The 14,931-nt window shown below is 39.9% G+C and overlaps 1 protein-coding gene across 1 annotated transcript; it reads right to left on the bottom strand.

Moving 5' to 3' along the window:
• Positions 1–5,330: 5,330 nt before the first annotated feature.
• Positions 5,331–14,780, bottom strand: LOC139811276 (silk gland factor 1). Its single transcript, XM_071775454.1, has one exon. It carries the CDS (start codon positions 13,819–13,821, stop codon positions 12,304–12,306), a length of 1,518 nt encoding a protein of 505 aa, XP_071631555.1. The 5' UTR covers positions 13,822–14,780; the 3' UTR covers positions 5,331–12,303.
• Between the last annotated feature and the right edge of the window lie 151 nt (positions 14,781–14,931).

Here is a 14,931-nt window from a genome sequence, read left to right as displayed (position 1 = left end):
TCAGAATATATATATAGTTTAATATTATAATATAGAAGAGTTTAATATTTTACCAAAAGCAGCAGCACTATAAACAAACATGATTGCTATTTTTTTAGAATATTTATAATTTGTAAATATTTAACGGTACTTTTAACATATTTTTAAACTTTATTTAGAAGAATTATCCCCGAAATTTACATTTTTAGCACTCGCCGCCTGTTATGTAAGCTTCCAACTGCAATGCCGTGACGAACGACAAATGGCAAGCAGATACGCGCATTATTCTGTAAAAATGCATTTTTTATGCAGTAACGCGAATCGAGGAAGTTCATTCATTTACTTAAACTTTTCACGCGTGAGTGTAATCAAATTTTACTTTTAAATTTCCAACGTTTCTCTCATTCTCTAATCTTCGTTCGCGCGTCTCGCGGCATATATACGTCGACTGTATATTACTCGAGTATAAAACACCCGAGAGATGACGGTCGAATGCACGTACGTGCGATACACGCACGCACATGATCGGATGATTTTCCTCCTTGTCGATAGTGCCCGTCGGAGTGGAGTGTTCGCCTCCTCGCCCCTCCGGACTCGCTCCCAGTCGCTTTCAGTCAACTCTTGCATCCTCTTCTTCCCTCCAGCTAGCTTTCCCTGCAGCTCCCTGCATTCTCCCTCTCCGTGTTGATCTCTCTTTCTCTCTTTCTCCGCCCCTCTCTCTCTTTCCCTGCACCCCTTCATGCTCACCCTGGTTTTTAGCGCGATATATCGAACGTATGGCGCACCGCTCGCTATACATGCACTCGCGGCCGATGCAACCCCGCGTGCACAGTGAAATTAACCCTCCCGTTCATTAAGCCTCTCGTGTGTGTTTGGGCCTCGTATGAGGCCGGACCTGTTTCATGCACCAGTAAAAAAATATCGAGCACAAAATAAAATTTTCAAGAAGGTGTTGATCAAATTTTGACTTATTAAATTAAATTAAATTTTCAATGCTAACAGTATCACGGTTAAGCTAAACGTTAAACCTGAAGTTTTGTTAGACTACGTATCGTTGTTAAGCGTCACTTAAAATTGTCTGAAGATTAAACTCGTATTGCGCGTTAGCGGTTCTAAAGCTTCGCTTTCAAGAATAGTTCAAGTAGTGCCGCGAGAAAGTAACGAGTCTGTGTAAAATTTTTATACGTTTTGCGGAATCGGCTTCTTCCTATATATAACTATATTCAATTTACTGATGGGAGATCGAACCCCGAGTCGAGGTCAATATTTTCAAAGAGCTTCTCTTGATAACTTAAAGAAGAAATATCCGTTCCTTCCGGCATATATATATATATACATATAAGTATCTTCTATTCCCGCTTTAAGAGTCTCTAATGATTACGTTGCGTTTTACATTGAGTCCCCGAGACTTGATATATAATACAAGCAAAGTGTTTGCATAATTTTTACTTTGCCACTATATTAGCTGCCCAAAATATATGCGCAGTAATGTTTACGCAAATATGTTCTCGTTCATCAGATGGTGCATCAGACGGTGTATCTATAGATAACAGTACCTAGAAATGGTCTTTCGCTGATCACATATCCAAAGCAAAGTACCTGTACTTGTCAGTGTTTGTGTGAAATTTAATATAAATATTCGAATTTAATCCTCTCTTGATCGATTTAATTCTAAGAAAAAATAAAACGCATTGCGCAAAAATACAGTTGAATCGCAATTAATCTACAATTACCTTTAACTTAAATATTACAAATAGAACTGTTTGGACAAAACTAATTTAAATATTGTAAACAAAATTATCATAATCATTAAAAGGTTTTATATTTCGCTGTAAAATCATTATAAATCATTGTTAAAAAAAAATAAAATATAAAGAAATGCTTTTTTATTGTCGCGCAAGAGCATCATATTTCGACGTGGCGTCTTTTCCTCTTCGGTATCTTTAAAATTTCGTAACTTATCCATATTGTTTTGTATTGTTTTGTAATGCAATGTCTCTCGGTATATTCGGTGCATATCTCAAAGTGTCGCTTCTAATGGACACCTTCGCCGTCAATATTCCGGAGCATAACATGGTCGCCGATAATCCCCGAGGTTGCGAATCAACGCGTCGCTGTACTAACGCGACGTACCGTGCATTTTCGTTATGCGCCGTGCGCGCGCGCGCCCGCGCTGCGTTCTCCAGCGCATGTGCGCGCGAGTGCGCGTATGTACAAACATTGTTCATGATTTAGTCAAATATTGGCCGGATACACAAGTTTGTAGTGCCTCTCCGTGTATATCTGTCCGTGTATCATGTCGAATAATCCGCGGGAGATTGCACCTCCGCATAGCCGCCCGTTAACTAAGACTCGTTTACGGTGCTCATACGCGAGCGCGATAGCGCTCGGGACACAGCACGGAGATATATAGTAGGTGGGCACGATCGCCGCAGCGTCACCTTATCGCCCACGATAATCCTAACGCTCGCTCGCTGACGCGACGCACGTATTACGTACGTTCCCGCGGCTGTGTTCGGACGATATTAGCATGGACGTATATACGGCTGCCGCGGGCGCGGCCATGAAATGCATAGCTAACGATCTCTCAAAACAGTATTTCGTCCCCTGGATCAAGATCGGAACACTACAATTTATCTACAATCGTGCAATTTGCAACCACCATATTTCGGTGTATTTTTTGTTTAGAAAGAAAAAGAAGGTAAAGGAGTAATATATCTTTAATTTTATTGATATTAATTATATTTTTAATTCGGCAATAAAAACAAATAAAGTTTGGAAAACATAAATATTGAAATATTATTTTATATATTGTATCTGTAAATTTATTAATAATGTATGTTTCGAAAAAAGATTTTCGAAATTTAATAAAGATTCCAACACCGCTACACGTTAGAAGACATAATCACATGGAGAGTTTTACATTAGACGTGTTACTTAAGGGCTTGTTCAGATAAATAAAATTAAGATAGCTATATACACCTAAATGAAATTTTTGTGGATACACGAACGAAAGATAAGATAGCGGACACCTCGAAATTCTACTATCTCTCTAGGGAAAGCAATAACTAACGGAAGCAGCTCAACCAATGTCAAATTCTAAAAGCCAATAAATCAATCATTGAATCAAGATTTCTGGATCAAGATCAGAAAATAATTCGTATCTAAATATTTCAACCAAAAATCTTATTCACACTTTATATCGCGACAAATTTGTTCAAAATAAATAAATATGTTTTGTCTTAATCGTTTATGTGCAAACATACCTAAAGGATATAAAAGAAACACGCGCGCACAAGTAAATTTATATAACTAATTTTGCCAATATCGACTCGGAAATACATAAAAAGGAAATATATGTTATATTTACTTTTTCTTGCATATTTATTTAATTTTGTCTTAAATAAGTTCGCGCATTTAAAACGATTACCGTGTATTTTCTTCGTACTGAAAAAATAATGTTGGTTTTTAACTATATCGATTGAAATTTTGCCCAATTTTAATTTCTCAATTTTCGCAATAAAGTCTGATTTTATCAGGATATTACACAGATTACAGAGCTTTATTTCATAAAATGTAAAGTTTTTAATTCTCTCCAAACATATTTCTCAATCGCTCGACGATCAATTAATCTCCTCAAACGCCAGATCAGCATTTCCGGCTTTCACTACGGATTACAGCTCGTCGAGCCGCACAGTAAATCGGCATTGAACGAACGGATTGCAGCATATGCAGATTAGGAAATTTACACAAGATACTCGATCGCACTTGGCCAACAAAAAGCTTCAGGTCAATGAGTGTGTTTTCGCGCAAATATGTTCCGGAATCGTAGTTAAATATTACTACAATGACAGCGAAACCCGCCGCGACGCTTAATAAATGCGTGAATTCGAATAGTATCGAATGATTGATACAGCTTGCGGAAAAAGATAACCGAAGGATTAATCTAACAATAAGTTTTTGAACTGAACGTTGGAACAGAGCACTCGACTTATCTTTCTTTGCTATCTTCATACGATTGACCGCGATGAAAATTTTCAAACTATTTACTCGAACTATGAAGATTGCCAAATTTTCTTTTCCAATATTTACATTACTCACACTTTGGGGATTATTTTTAACTCTTCGATTAATAAGGTTGAGATGTGGGAGCATTGATTTTAAAACTTATATAAAGCGCACGTTTTCTTCTCTGTCGTTTAATTTATTCGCTACTCATTATCAATAAGCAAAGATAATTATTCGTGCTATTATCGTGACAAATTTTTGTGACTCGCTTGGCCAGAAAAGATGCCGCCGGTACACGTGCCGGCGCGCCTATCTTGTTTTTAATCTGCCCACTTATCCTCTTCGAGCCTTCCACATACATGTCTTCGCGTTATCATGCCCGAAATCAATCGATCGCTATTGATAACCCGGTTGAAGGTTTGTTTGCCGTTGGCACGGCGTTGTCCAAAGCTGCTCGATGTTGCTTTTTGCGGTAGCTATCGCTATCTTGAATGAACTGTGAGGTAGGCGCACGTAAGAAATAGTACAACACAAGTTAGAGGTGCAGGTGTAATTAATTAAATATTTAATAATGTAATTAATGAATATTATTTAATTTATAATAATCCAGAAATTTAATTTTTTTACTCCAAGATTTCTCTCAAAATAGCGTTTAAAAATCCATATATTGAATAGATTAAATAAAGCTATATAAGTTTGCTATTTGTCGCATATTCTATTTAAACTAAAAATATGACGCACGAGAACCGTAAATGAACGTCACTGTATCACAAATGTACAATAATTATAATAAATTGAAAATTACGCGTAACACAGCGGCAGATTACGATAAGAATTTTTAATTTAATGCGACATCATAAATTATATTAAACATATATTTCACTGGATATACACTATGAGACAGCTGAAGATGCCATCGCTAATCGCAAATAAATATTATAATGATCGCAATTTGCTCAACGGATTATCCGACCGGAATGCCGAGATATTCGTCATTCGAAGAAATGAATTTAATGAATTGAATATACAGCATTGACAGTGTAATATCGTTTGTTTTAACAAAAGTAACAATTAATGCAACTGTTTACATATCATTTGCATATGGAACATTCGGTATTCAATGTATTTTAATTAATTTCACCGCAAGATCAATGTTGAATAAAAATATAATTATGCGACACACACACACACACACACACACTCTCTCTCTCTCTCTCTCTCTCTCTCTCTTCTCTCCTTACTTTAAATTATGACAGAATATAATCCATAAGAATAAGAGGAAATGGAAAAGGATTGTTGTAAATTCTCAGAGGAAAAGTAATTTGCGAAAAAGACAGCAATAATTCAATTTTCGTAGAAATACGTAAATTTATTGAAACATTTACAGCCTTCTCATCGATTCGTCGCTCTTTTCATTCTCTCACATACAATCTACCTCACTCTCTTTTTCTCTCTAATAACAGCGCGATTTTCTCCTTTCACATCTACTTCTTTCACTCATCCATTCACTCTCTTTTGTCATTTGATCTCTCGAGAGTTGGGCGACATATATTTATCAGACATGGGCAGGTTCGATTGTGTGAGAACGACGCCGAAGGATTGAAAAGTACAATCAAAGATTGAAATCGGCATAATTTACAATTTTAATAATACAATTTTCGAGAAATCTATCGCGCGCCAATTCTCGCGAATAAAGAGATCATCATTCTCGCGTGTCTGTATCACCGAAGCCTGAACTTATTGAAGTTATTAATTTTAATTATAAGTTTCGATTCCTAAACAAGATATATGTTAGAATGTGTGATAGAAGGCTAAAAGGATCTCCCTCTCTCAGAAAGGCGGTGGAACGGCCCAAGGGACAGTGAAAACGTGTTAAACATGAGATTTCGTAATTTCGAGATTTGCATTTCGCGCGTGCCCCGCCTTAAGAGGTTCCCTTTGCAGGATTCGCTTCCTCCTTTACTTCGTTCTCTCTTCGAACGGATGCACTCTTAACAGCAGGAGAACCTAGGATCGACCGTAACAATTTCACAAAAAAAATTTCCCAAATTTTCAGTACGTCGCGAAATCGTATTGAGATCTCGATATCTTTGTGGGAGAGATTCACCTCGCGTTATTTTCCAAAAAATTTAGATCTTGCTTCACATCATACTTGGAATATTCTCCTGCGAGTGTTGTCATTGTTTTTCGTTACGATCGAACCCAGATTCTCAGGCATAAAAATATTGTTAGCGAAGAGAGTTTGGTTGCAAATTTGAGACTTATTTTATTTCACTGTGATTTTATCATGAGACCACAAATTCGATATTTATGTGAGAGAAGAACGAACAAAATTTAATTTTAAGCAAAAAAAAGTCATCTTTTTGTGGTAAAGATCATAATATAAAATTTTGACATTTATAAAATAAAAAATGAAAACAAAAAGTAGAATAGAGAATTAACCTAATAGATTTATGATAAATGTAATCGCAGCGATGACAGTAATAATATAATGGTGATAACAATAATTAGCGATTTTCTGTGACGCGCAATTTGTTATTTACACATTTACATAGGTCGGTGCGTATTTCAAAAGCATCCATCAATTTTCAGTTTTATTAGAAGTTTTCTAATTCGCATTTCATTAGAAAATTTCTAATTCTAATCTCATTACTTTTGCCAAAAATGATGGAAGATCAACGTTACAGATGCGTCTTAAATACATAGAAACTGCTCACTTTATTATTTTTTTTTTATCTTGCAGCGCATATGCCTACCTAAGCGATATCCGCTCGATGATCGGATTCAATAAGAAAATAAAAGAAAGTTAGATAGCAGCGCGTAAGAATGGGACATGTGAGAAAATCAGCGAAATTACGAGCTATTATCTAAATTTCCAAAGTGACATTTGATTTTCAATGATCCGCGCGCCAATGAAAGCAGACAAGAGTTCACTTTCTCTCCTCGATCAAGAGTAACACTATGCCGCGACGACGGTAAAAGCTTTCGTGAATTTCATTATTCATAGACTGAAGTAGCGCTGCAAATGACCTAAGCGAATTATACGTGACCAATAAAATGCGCCGTTTACATGGAGTCGTCGCAAGACGTCCTGTCACACACGATTCCTGTGCTCCGCGTCGCGTTAATTAATGAAATTTTTTCTATTCAACAATGCAACTTAAGCCGTTCGACTGTCTTGACTTAGCCCTTTGCACCCAAATGTTGATTTGCAGAAATTGCACCGATATACGATACTCGTATATCCAACATTATCGAAATTCTGTATCGCTTGTATTTGCGCAGGTTTTATGTCAGTTGTTACATCTTGAATAAGGAACCAATTAATTTGCGTTACCTTATATTGCGTTAACATAATAAAACAGTGATCTCATTGTGCCAACATTCGTCGGACTGACGACGAACGCGCGATCTCTGTAGCTATTAAAATAAATTTTGGTTATTATTTTGTCACGTAGAATATATATTTTTTCAAGTTAATTGCCCGATGTACTAAAATGATTCTGAAACTGATCTAATAGCGTGTCAATTGTTTCCTAATGTAGATGACTAACTCGCAAATCGCATTATGGGTATATTATAATCATATCTTTTGTTCTAGGGTTATATACAATGTGTTCGATGAGTTGCCAGAAATTAATACAAATTTAATATGAACAGAATTATTCGACTTTAGATTGAAGTGTACTTTCGGGAATGTTTACACGCATTTTACAAAAAATATATAGAATATTATATCATTTTAGCTATAAACCTAAATAAATCCCTTTGTATTATAGGAAAGCAAAATATCTTACGAGTCCTTTATCGCCTGCACAATGCGAATACGTGTGCGACAGTATAAAAGTATGCTTTCGAAATACATAATGCGAAATATCACGTTTGTCTAGCTCGCTTTTCCTCTCTCGCTTTCTCTCTCTCTCTTTCTCGCTCTCCCGTCATATCTCTCTCGTCATTCACTCCCTTATGTTCTAAGCGTACTTTAAGCGACCTATATCCTGTGACAGAATTCAAGACAAAACTTTTTGTACCGTACAGAAAATATGTTTGAAAAGTCAAAATATACGCGTATACAGAATACATATCGGAATGCACGGCACATTAAATGCAAGTATGACGGAGAATCGTGTCTCGAACTTTGTCACGTATTAAGTAGATCGCCTAAAGTAGGCTTAATATATAATATTGATAAAGATTCCATTTATATATACCTATACATAATCATATGTATATATATACCTCTCTTTAACATGTAATATTGTACATCATGCGCATTACGATATATATGGGTATCTACAGATATTATACAAAAAAACGCGGGGCGTTTTCTCCGCTCTCAAACGAGAATTAACTATTATTTATCGACGTTTAGCTTACGATGCACACGCGCGTTCGTATACCTCCTGTGAATGCATGCCCGTGTCCGTGTGCACATGATGGGCACCGGGAATGCATAAATTGTGTGGACTACGTGGACCACGTAGGGGTGCTCGAATATAATATATATATATTTATATATATATATATATATTTATACGTGTCCTCTGTCTCTTACGCGACGCGCGACGCGTACATTAATTTATATATTTATTTTCACGTATAGTATCACAAGTTTTACTCATCCGACACCGCTCTCACTTTTACGCTGGCACTGCTTTTCGCAGGTTTACGCCGCTCCCTTGCCGCAACAACGCACCCCTCTCAACGGGGTACGCTCGCCTTTAATATTAATCGAGGATCACAAGTACCGGTTCATCGCCGCGGGCCTCGTGCAATCGTAATAAAGGATCGTATTAGTGAATCGTTCGCAATTTTTTAATACCCTTAAGCGATTCTCTTAATGGTATTATTAGATACGAGATATGCGAGTGTTGGGTATGTCGAAAGCACGCGAATCTGTTCATGTTGGAGCCAAGTTTGCTCCAGCATGAAAGAGGAAATCATTATACGCGATATAATTACTTTATTATTCTCTTATGCAGAGTATTTTATCTAATTTCATAGTTTGAAATGTGAAATTGAAATAAGAAAAAAGGATATGAGACAGATCTGATAGATTAGTGAGCGCCGACCTCGACATGTAAGATTGTGACGAAGCAGTAGACCGAACTTATCGTCTGTTCTTGAAAAAAAAAATAATTTTATTTAATTTGATAATTTTACATCTCGCGAGATAAGAACTCGATACTGCCCATAATCTCCGCGGCGTTCACACTAGATATAAATAAATGAAAATAGTTACAGAACAAGTAAGTGCAGAAAAATCGTGATCAATGACTGATTTAAGAAAGACAGAGTCACACCAATGTAAATGATAATTACGAAAAAGAATCCTTCGCTATAACACGTATATTAATATATGTCTTCATCTTGAAATCGATATTATGCCGACATGATAGTCTTGTTCAACAAATTTGTACGATTGTCAATTAAAGCAATAGCTGACGGATAGTTAATAATAATTATTGACGATTACACGACTCAGCGAAGCATAAAATATCTTTATCTTTCGTGGTAAAAAGAAACAAACGACAGCTAATAATGAGAAGTCAACGTTATTCGCATTCCGAGTTGTATTAATAGCTGTACGAAGAAAATAGATAATTTGAAAACATAGATCTTATTCATTTTTAGTTGGAAATGTTTATATGAAATCTACTAGATATTCACTAGCAGTAACAATTGATACTGGAGTCACAGTTTTGATATTTTACATTTTGATAACTATCTCTAACGTAAGGTCGTATACAAAGTCGTTTAGTTCGTAACAAAAATTCGAAATTGCAATGTATATAGATTTGGAGTATCTATAAAAGATTACGAAAAAGAAACTCGACATGGGCGCAGAAGACATATCAAGAGACACACGGTAGTTTTAGTTTACATCCTAATTTGATATGTTGTAAATTATTGATTGTAAATTATTGTCATGTTAATTGAAATATTCGTGGTTTGTTTCCTTTCGCTTCTTTTTATCTTCCGTATATAAAATCTCGTTTTTCTTATATGAGACAATTAAGTCAATTCAATACAAATGACTCATATATGTATTTCATTAAATACATATATATAATCTCCTTTAAAAAACTGATTTTATATATAAACAATTTTATATAAAAATAATATTAAAATTACTTATGAGGAATTAGTAGATATGCGGGGCGACATACATGTGAGAAAGAAAATAAACCGAATATATAAATTTCCTGGATATTGCGATCATCGTATTGTAATATAGAAAACAACCAAGTCAGAACTAAAACTCAATAGCAATATAGATTCAATATTAAATTTTAATTAATGTGATTTTATAAAGCATCTCCTTTGGTCTTCTTTTAGCACATTTCTTTCCATGTAGTTTCTTTTTATTAATTTTGTTGAACGAGACTATTACGAATTCGATGCAAAGATAACGATCGTCTGTAAATACTCAAGTGTGTGCCTGGTTATTGCGTAATCTCGATGTGATGATGTGCAAGAAATAGAGCATACCGACGAGATGCACCGTTGGCTATCGCGTAAGAGTATATATCGATATCACTCGAGCGTATCATGAAAACTTCTCGTGTGATACAGCGAATTGATTATATCGAGCTGTTCGGCTACGATAAACGCGGGAATACGGAATACTGGATGATTCAGTGTGCCCTCGGTCTCTCATTCAAAATACCTCTCCCGAATACCTATTTCCTCGATATAAAGCAGATAAGTTCAATGGGTAGGTTATGATGAAATAAAGATAACATTCCGGATAAGTTACGAACGGACGTTGAAAAATAAAGGAAAAAATCGTATCACGCGTGACACTTTCCCACGAAACATTCGTCATTTATACAAAATGCTCTAGCGACTGAGGTAAAGTTCTATTCACAATTTTATGTACCGTGTATTGATCTCTCCAAACGTTCTCGTTATTGTACTCCCAATCATTTATGAATAGAACTCTCCCACGAATTAAAGGAGATTAAAATCCACTTTATCCTCTATCACGACTGTTGTTTGCAATTGTACTTGAAACGATGCTTACGAAGTCATTGTCAGTATAAGTGACAACATACAGTAACGGACATAAGTTTAAGATGAGCAAGAGTTGTAATAGATCGCATGTAAATATTTCCCTATCCGCTTTCCTTTTTTCTCAACATAATATATACCTGTATATGTGACCTCCTTCAAGTGTTGGGCATATTTAAGAATGTGTGAATATTGTATCTATTTCTACAAATATTTGAATTCGCGCGATCCATATTCTCTTTTATTACTACATATTTCAGAAACAGCTTCTTAAATAATGCAATAAATGATAAACTTGAAGTATAATAAATCTTATTTTATACACGACTTTAATCAATGATAATATAAATGGATAAATATATAAACTTATATAAAATACGAATACAAATATGTACACTTTCTTTCGCATATACACTGCATATTTATGTAAAGAATCCATATTCGTCAGTTATTGTGTAAAGTAAAGAATATAATTCGTTTCAATGGTAGTCACGTAAACTGATCATTCTATTTCTTTCCATTCTTAAACTTTTGTTACCGCTACTGTGTAATTTAATGCGGGAATTTATTTACTAATAATTAATGTACATACAATGATGGAAGCATCGATCTAAACAAAAGAATACATATAAAAAGAAAGAGTAGAGTAGAATGTAAACTGAATATTAAAAAACTCTTCATAGAGAGAATAATAATTTAGAGAATATTCTAAGATTCTGATAAACAATTTACATAATGTATGTGTGTATATATATCAAAATAATGATAACAATTGCTATTATATTACATATATTTTACATGTAATAGCGATTAATAAGAAACATATTACAATTAATAAGAATAATCTCTAGAATAATATTCGCGTTTGCCCAACATATCACGCAATAACGTAACATAAAAAAAAAAACCGATCCTCGCAACGATGAACCGTAATTCTCAATGAAACGAAATACCCCGAAGCCTACCTCTCGGCAACGTTTACCGTCTGTAGACGACGTTCTCCTCTTCCTCGTCCTCGTTCTCGTCGTCGTACTCGTCGTCGTCATCGGGTGGCCAACAGACGACGGCGTCGACAACGTCGTCGTCGTTGTTGTCGGGACGACGCGCGCGTCGACGTGGCTGCGCTCGCGACGGCGACGAGAAGGTTGACGAGGTCGCGGGCGACGTCGGCCCCACGTTCGTCGCAGACGCCGTGATCGTGGGCAGATCCGGCATCGGGGTTGGTATCGGTGCGGCAGCGGTCGCGACGTAAGCCGCGGCAGCAGCGACTCAGGCCAAAGCGTAAGGGTGGGTAGCGTGATGTCACAAGCCCGGCGCCGCGGTTGCGACCGCGGGCGGCGGGGGAGCGCTCGTGGTTGCCACGCTCGTTGCGTGATGATAAAGCGGGCTCTGATAGTATTCCTGATGATGATGATTCGTCATATGCATCGGCCCGGCGGCGTTCGCGCTGGCGTGCATGCCGTTGTGATGATGATGGCTGGGCGGCGCCGAATGCGCGTGCGGATGATGCGGCGAGCTGAAGTTGGCGTAGCTCTGGTGCAGCTGCTCGTACATCTTCATCTCGGGCGGCTTGGTGTCCTGTGCGCCGGGAGAAGTGCCGGTCGTGTCGCGCGGCAATAACCTGTTGATACTAAACGGATGATTGGCCGCCGTTCCGTAAATCGGTTCCTGCTTCAAGCTGCCCGTCATGCCGTGGTGCAGACTCGCGGTGTCGGACAACAGTTGCGGATGAATGCCGCGGCTGACCATTGCGGTGAGTTCGTCGTGCGCAGCGCTGAGATCGGGTCCGAGGAGACCGCCGAGGTCCGTGGTGTCGCTCTTCAGAGCGGTGTGATGCTGATGCAGACTCGTGTGATGATGATGATGGTGCGACGAAGACACCAGCGAGTGCAGGTCCTTGTCGTCCGGCTGCTGTGGGCCGCCATGGTGGATGGACGAGCCGGTCTTCTTGGAACCAGGCGCGACCTCGTGAGTGGGTGGACTGTGCTGGCCGGCGATGGTCGCGCCAGACCCCACTGCCACCGCAGTTGCCTGATGCTGTTGATGTTGCTGATGTTTGTTGGTCTGTCTGGTTAGCTCCTTCTTCTCATCTTTGAACCTCTTTTGACGTCGTAGGTAACAACCGTTCTCAAACATATTGCCGCTGTCAGGGTGCAGCGTCCAAAATGATCCTTTGCCGGGTTTGTCCGGCGTCCGCGGCACCTTGACGAAGCAATCGTTAAAGCTCAGGGAATGCCTGATGGAGTTTTGCCAACGTTGTTGATTCTGTCTGTAAAATGGGAACAGATCCATGATGAATTGATAGATCTCCGAGAGGGTCAACATCTTGTGTGGCGCATTCTGTATCGCCATGGTGATTAGGCTGATGTAGGAGTACGGCGGCTTCGCGTGAGTGTAACTGCGTCGATAGGACTTGTCGCTGCGGGCACGCTGGAGCGCCGAATTCGGCGAGTCCGGTTCCGTCAGAGCGAGCGGATCTCGGCTGACGCCAGTACCCCCGCCGGGAGTCAGCGGGCCGTATCCGACGGCGCTCATACAGGCACCGCCGGCGCCCATGGAAGCACTGCTGTAACCGCTCATTCCGCCGCCTCCCATCGACGCCATTCCCATCGCCGAGCTCATGGTGCTCATGTTAAAACCGCCGGCGCCCTGGGGGCTGCAGCTGGGCCCGACTCCGACTCCCATCGACATGCCCATCGGCACGCAGCCCATCGAGTTTATCGAGCTGTACGTGGGCGCCATGCTGCCCATACTGGACATCGCGACGCTGGTCATGGCACCCGTATCGCCGTACAGTTTTTGCGACTGAAGCATGGTCATAGAGCTCACCGGTGCCGGGGTGGCCTGCTGTCGCGTCGTCGCTGTCAAGCGCGAGTCATGAAAACCGCGGAACCACGGCTGCTGGCAATCGGGTATTCCCTTAATCTTCCGGATGAATCCGAAGTCGATCCGCGCTATAACTAGGCGGTTCTCTAATTGGTCTTCTATCGAGTCACAAGTCACAAGAGACGTATCTCGAGTCGTACGCACAGATGATGCACGCCGCGGAAGACGCGCGGCGACTTATACCTGGAGAAATCGCGCGCCTCGCACTTAAAGAAAGACTAACTTCACCAGAAAGAGGAACATCACCAAATATTCTTCCTCAGAGGAGTAACGCACTGAACGGCACTACGTCGACGGAACTCTATTCCGTCACAACCGGAGCAGAACCAAGAACGTTATTCCTTGCCGCGCGAGAAGAAAAGTCACGAGCGTATCTCTATCGAACCACCGAAGGACACGCACTGCGTCAGCGGAACGACGATGACGAAGGGCAATTGATGAACTCCGTTCACTTCTTGTTCATCTTCTTCCCGGAACACAATGCACAGTCCGTTTGTTCGCGGGAAGATGCGCATTCGATACACGAAGCGGACGGGAGCGGACGCGAACGCGAAAGTGAAGTACCCCCCGCGGGAGAGATAGAGGTAATTGTTACCCCAACACCATGGAGGGCACGGCGAGCGCAAAGCCGACGACAGGAAAAGAGCCCAGGCTCTCGCTCGCGTGTTGTACGACGTGGACGAGTGCGCGAAACAACACCAACCACTATACGGTGACGGCCGCTCGACGGTCGCGCGCGCGGTCGGTTATTTGATCGAGCGGGGCCGCTGTTTGAGCCGCCTCACCACCTCTCACCACACACTCCGCCTCGCGTACCGACGAGTCTCTCTCTCCTCTCTCTGTGTGCCGTGTTGTGGATGGAGGCCGGTTAGCGAGTGTACTCCGCTACTCTTGAGTCGGCGGCTCTTGTTCAAATATACCCCACTATCGGCTGCGAGAGCCGCGCCCGATGTCGCGCGGCCAGCCAATCCCGAAGCTGCCGTACCTCCGCTCGTGTCGCGTCCGACCAATCTGACGGTGGATTCAACGCTGCCGGCAGTCCTC

This window comes from Temnothorax longispinosus, chromosome 4 (genome assembly GCF_030848805.1).
Source record: "Temnothorax longispinosus isolate EJ_2023e chromosome 4, Tlon_JGU_v1, whole genome shotgun sequence".
Taxonomy (NCBI): Eukaryota; Metazoa; Arthropoda; class Insecta; order Hymenoptera; family Formicidae; genus Temnothorax; species Temnothorax longispinosus.
The sequence above is the reverse complement of the archived record's forward strand: the minus strand, read 5'-3'. Positions and strand labels throughout refer to the sequence as shown.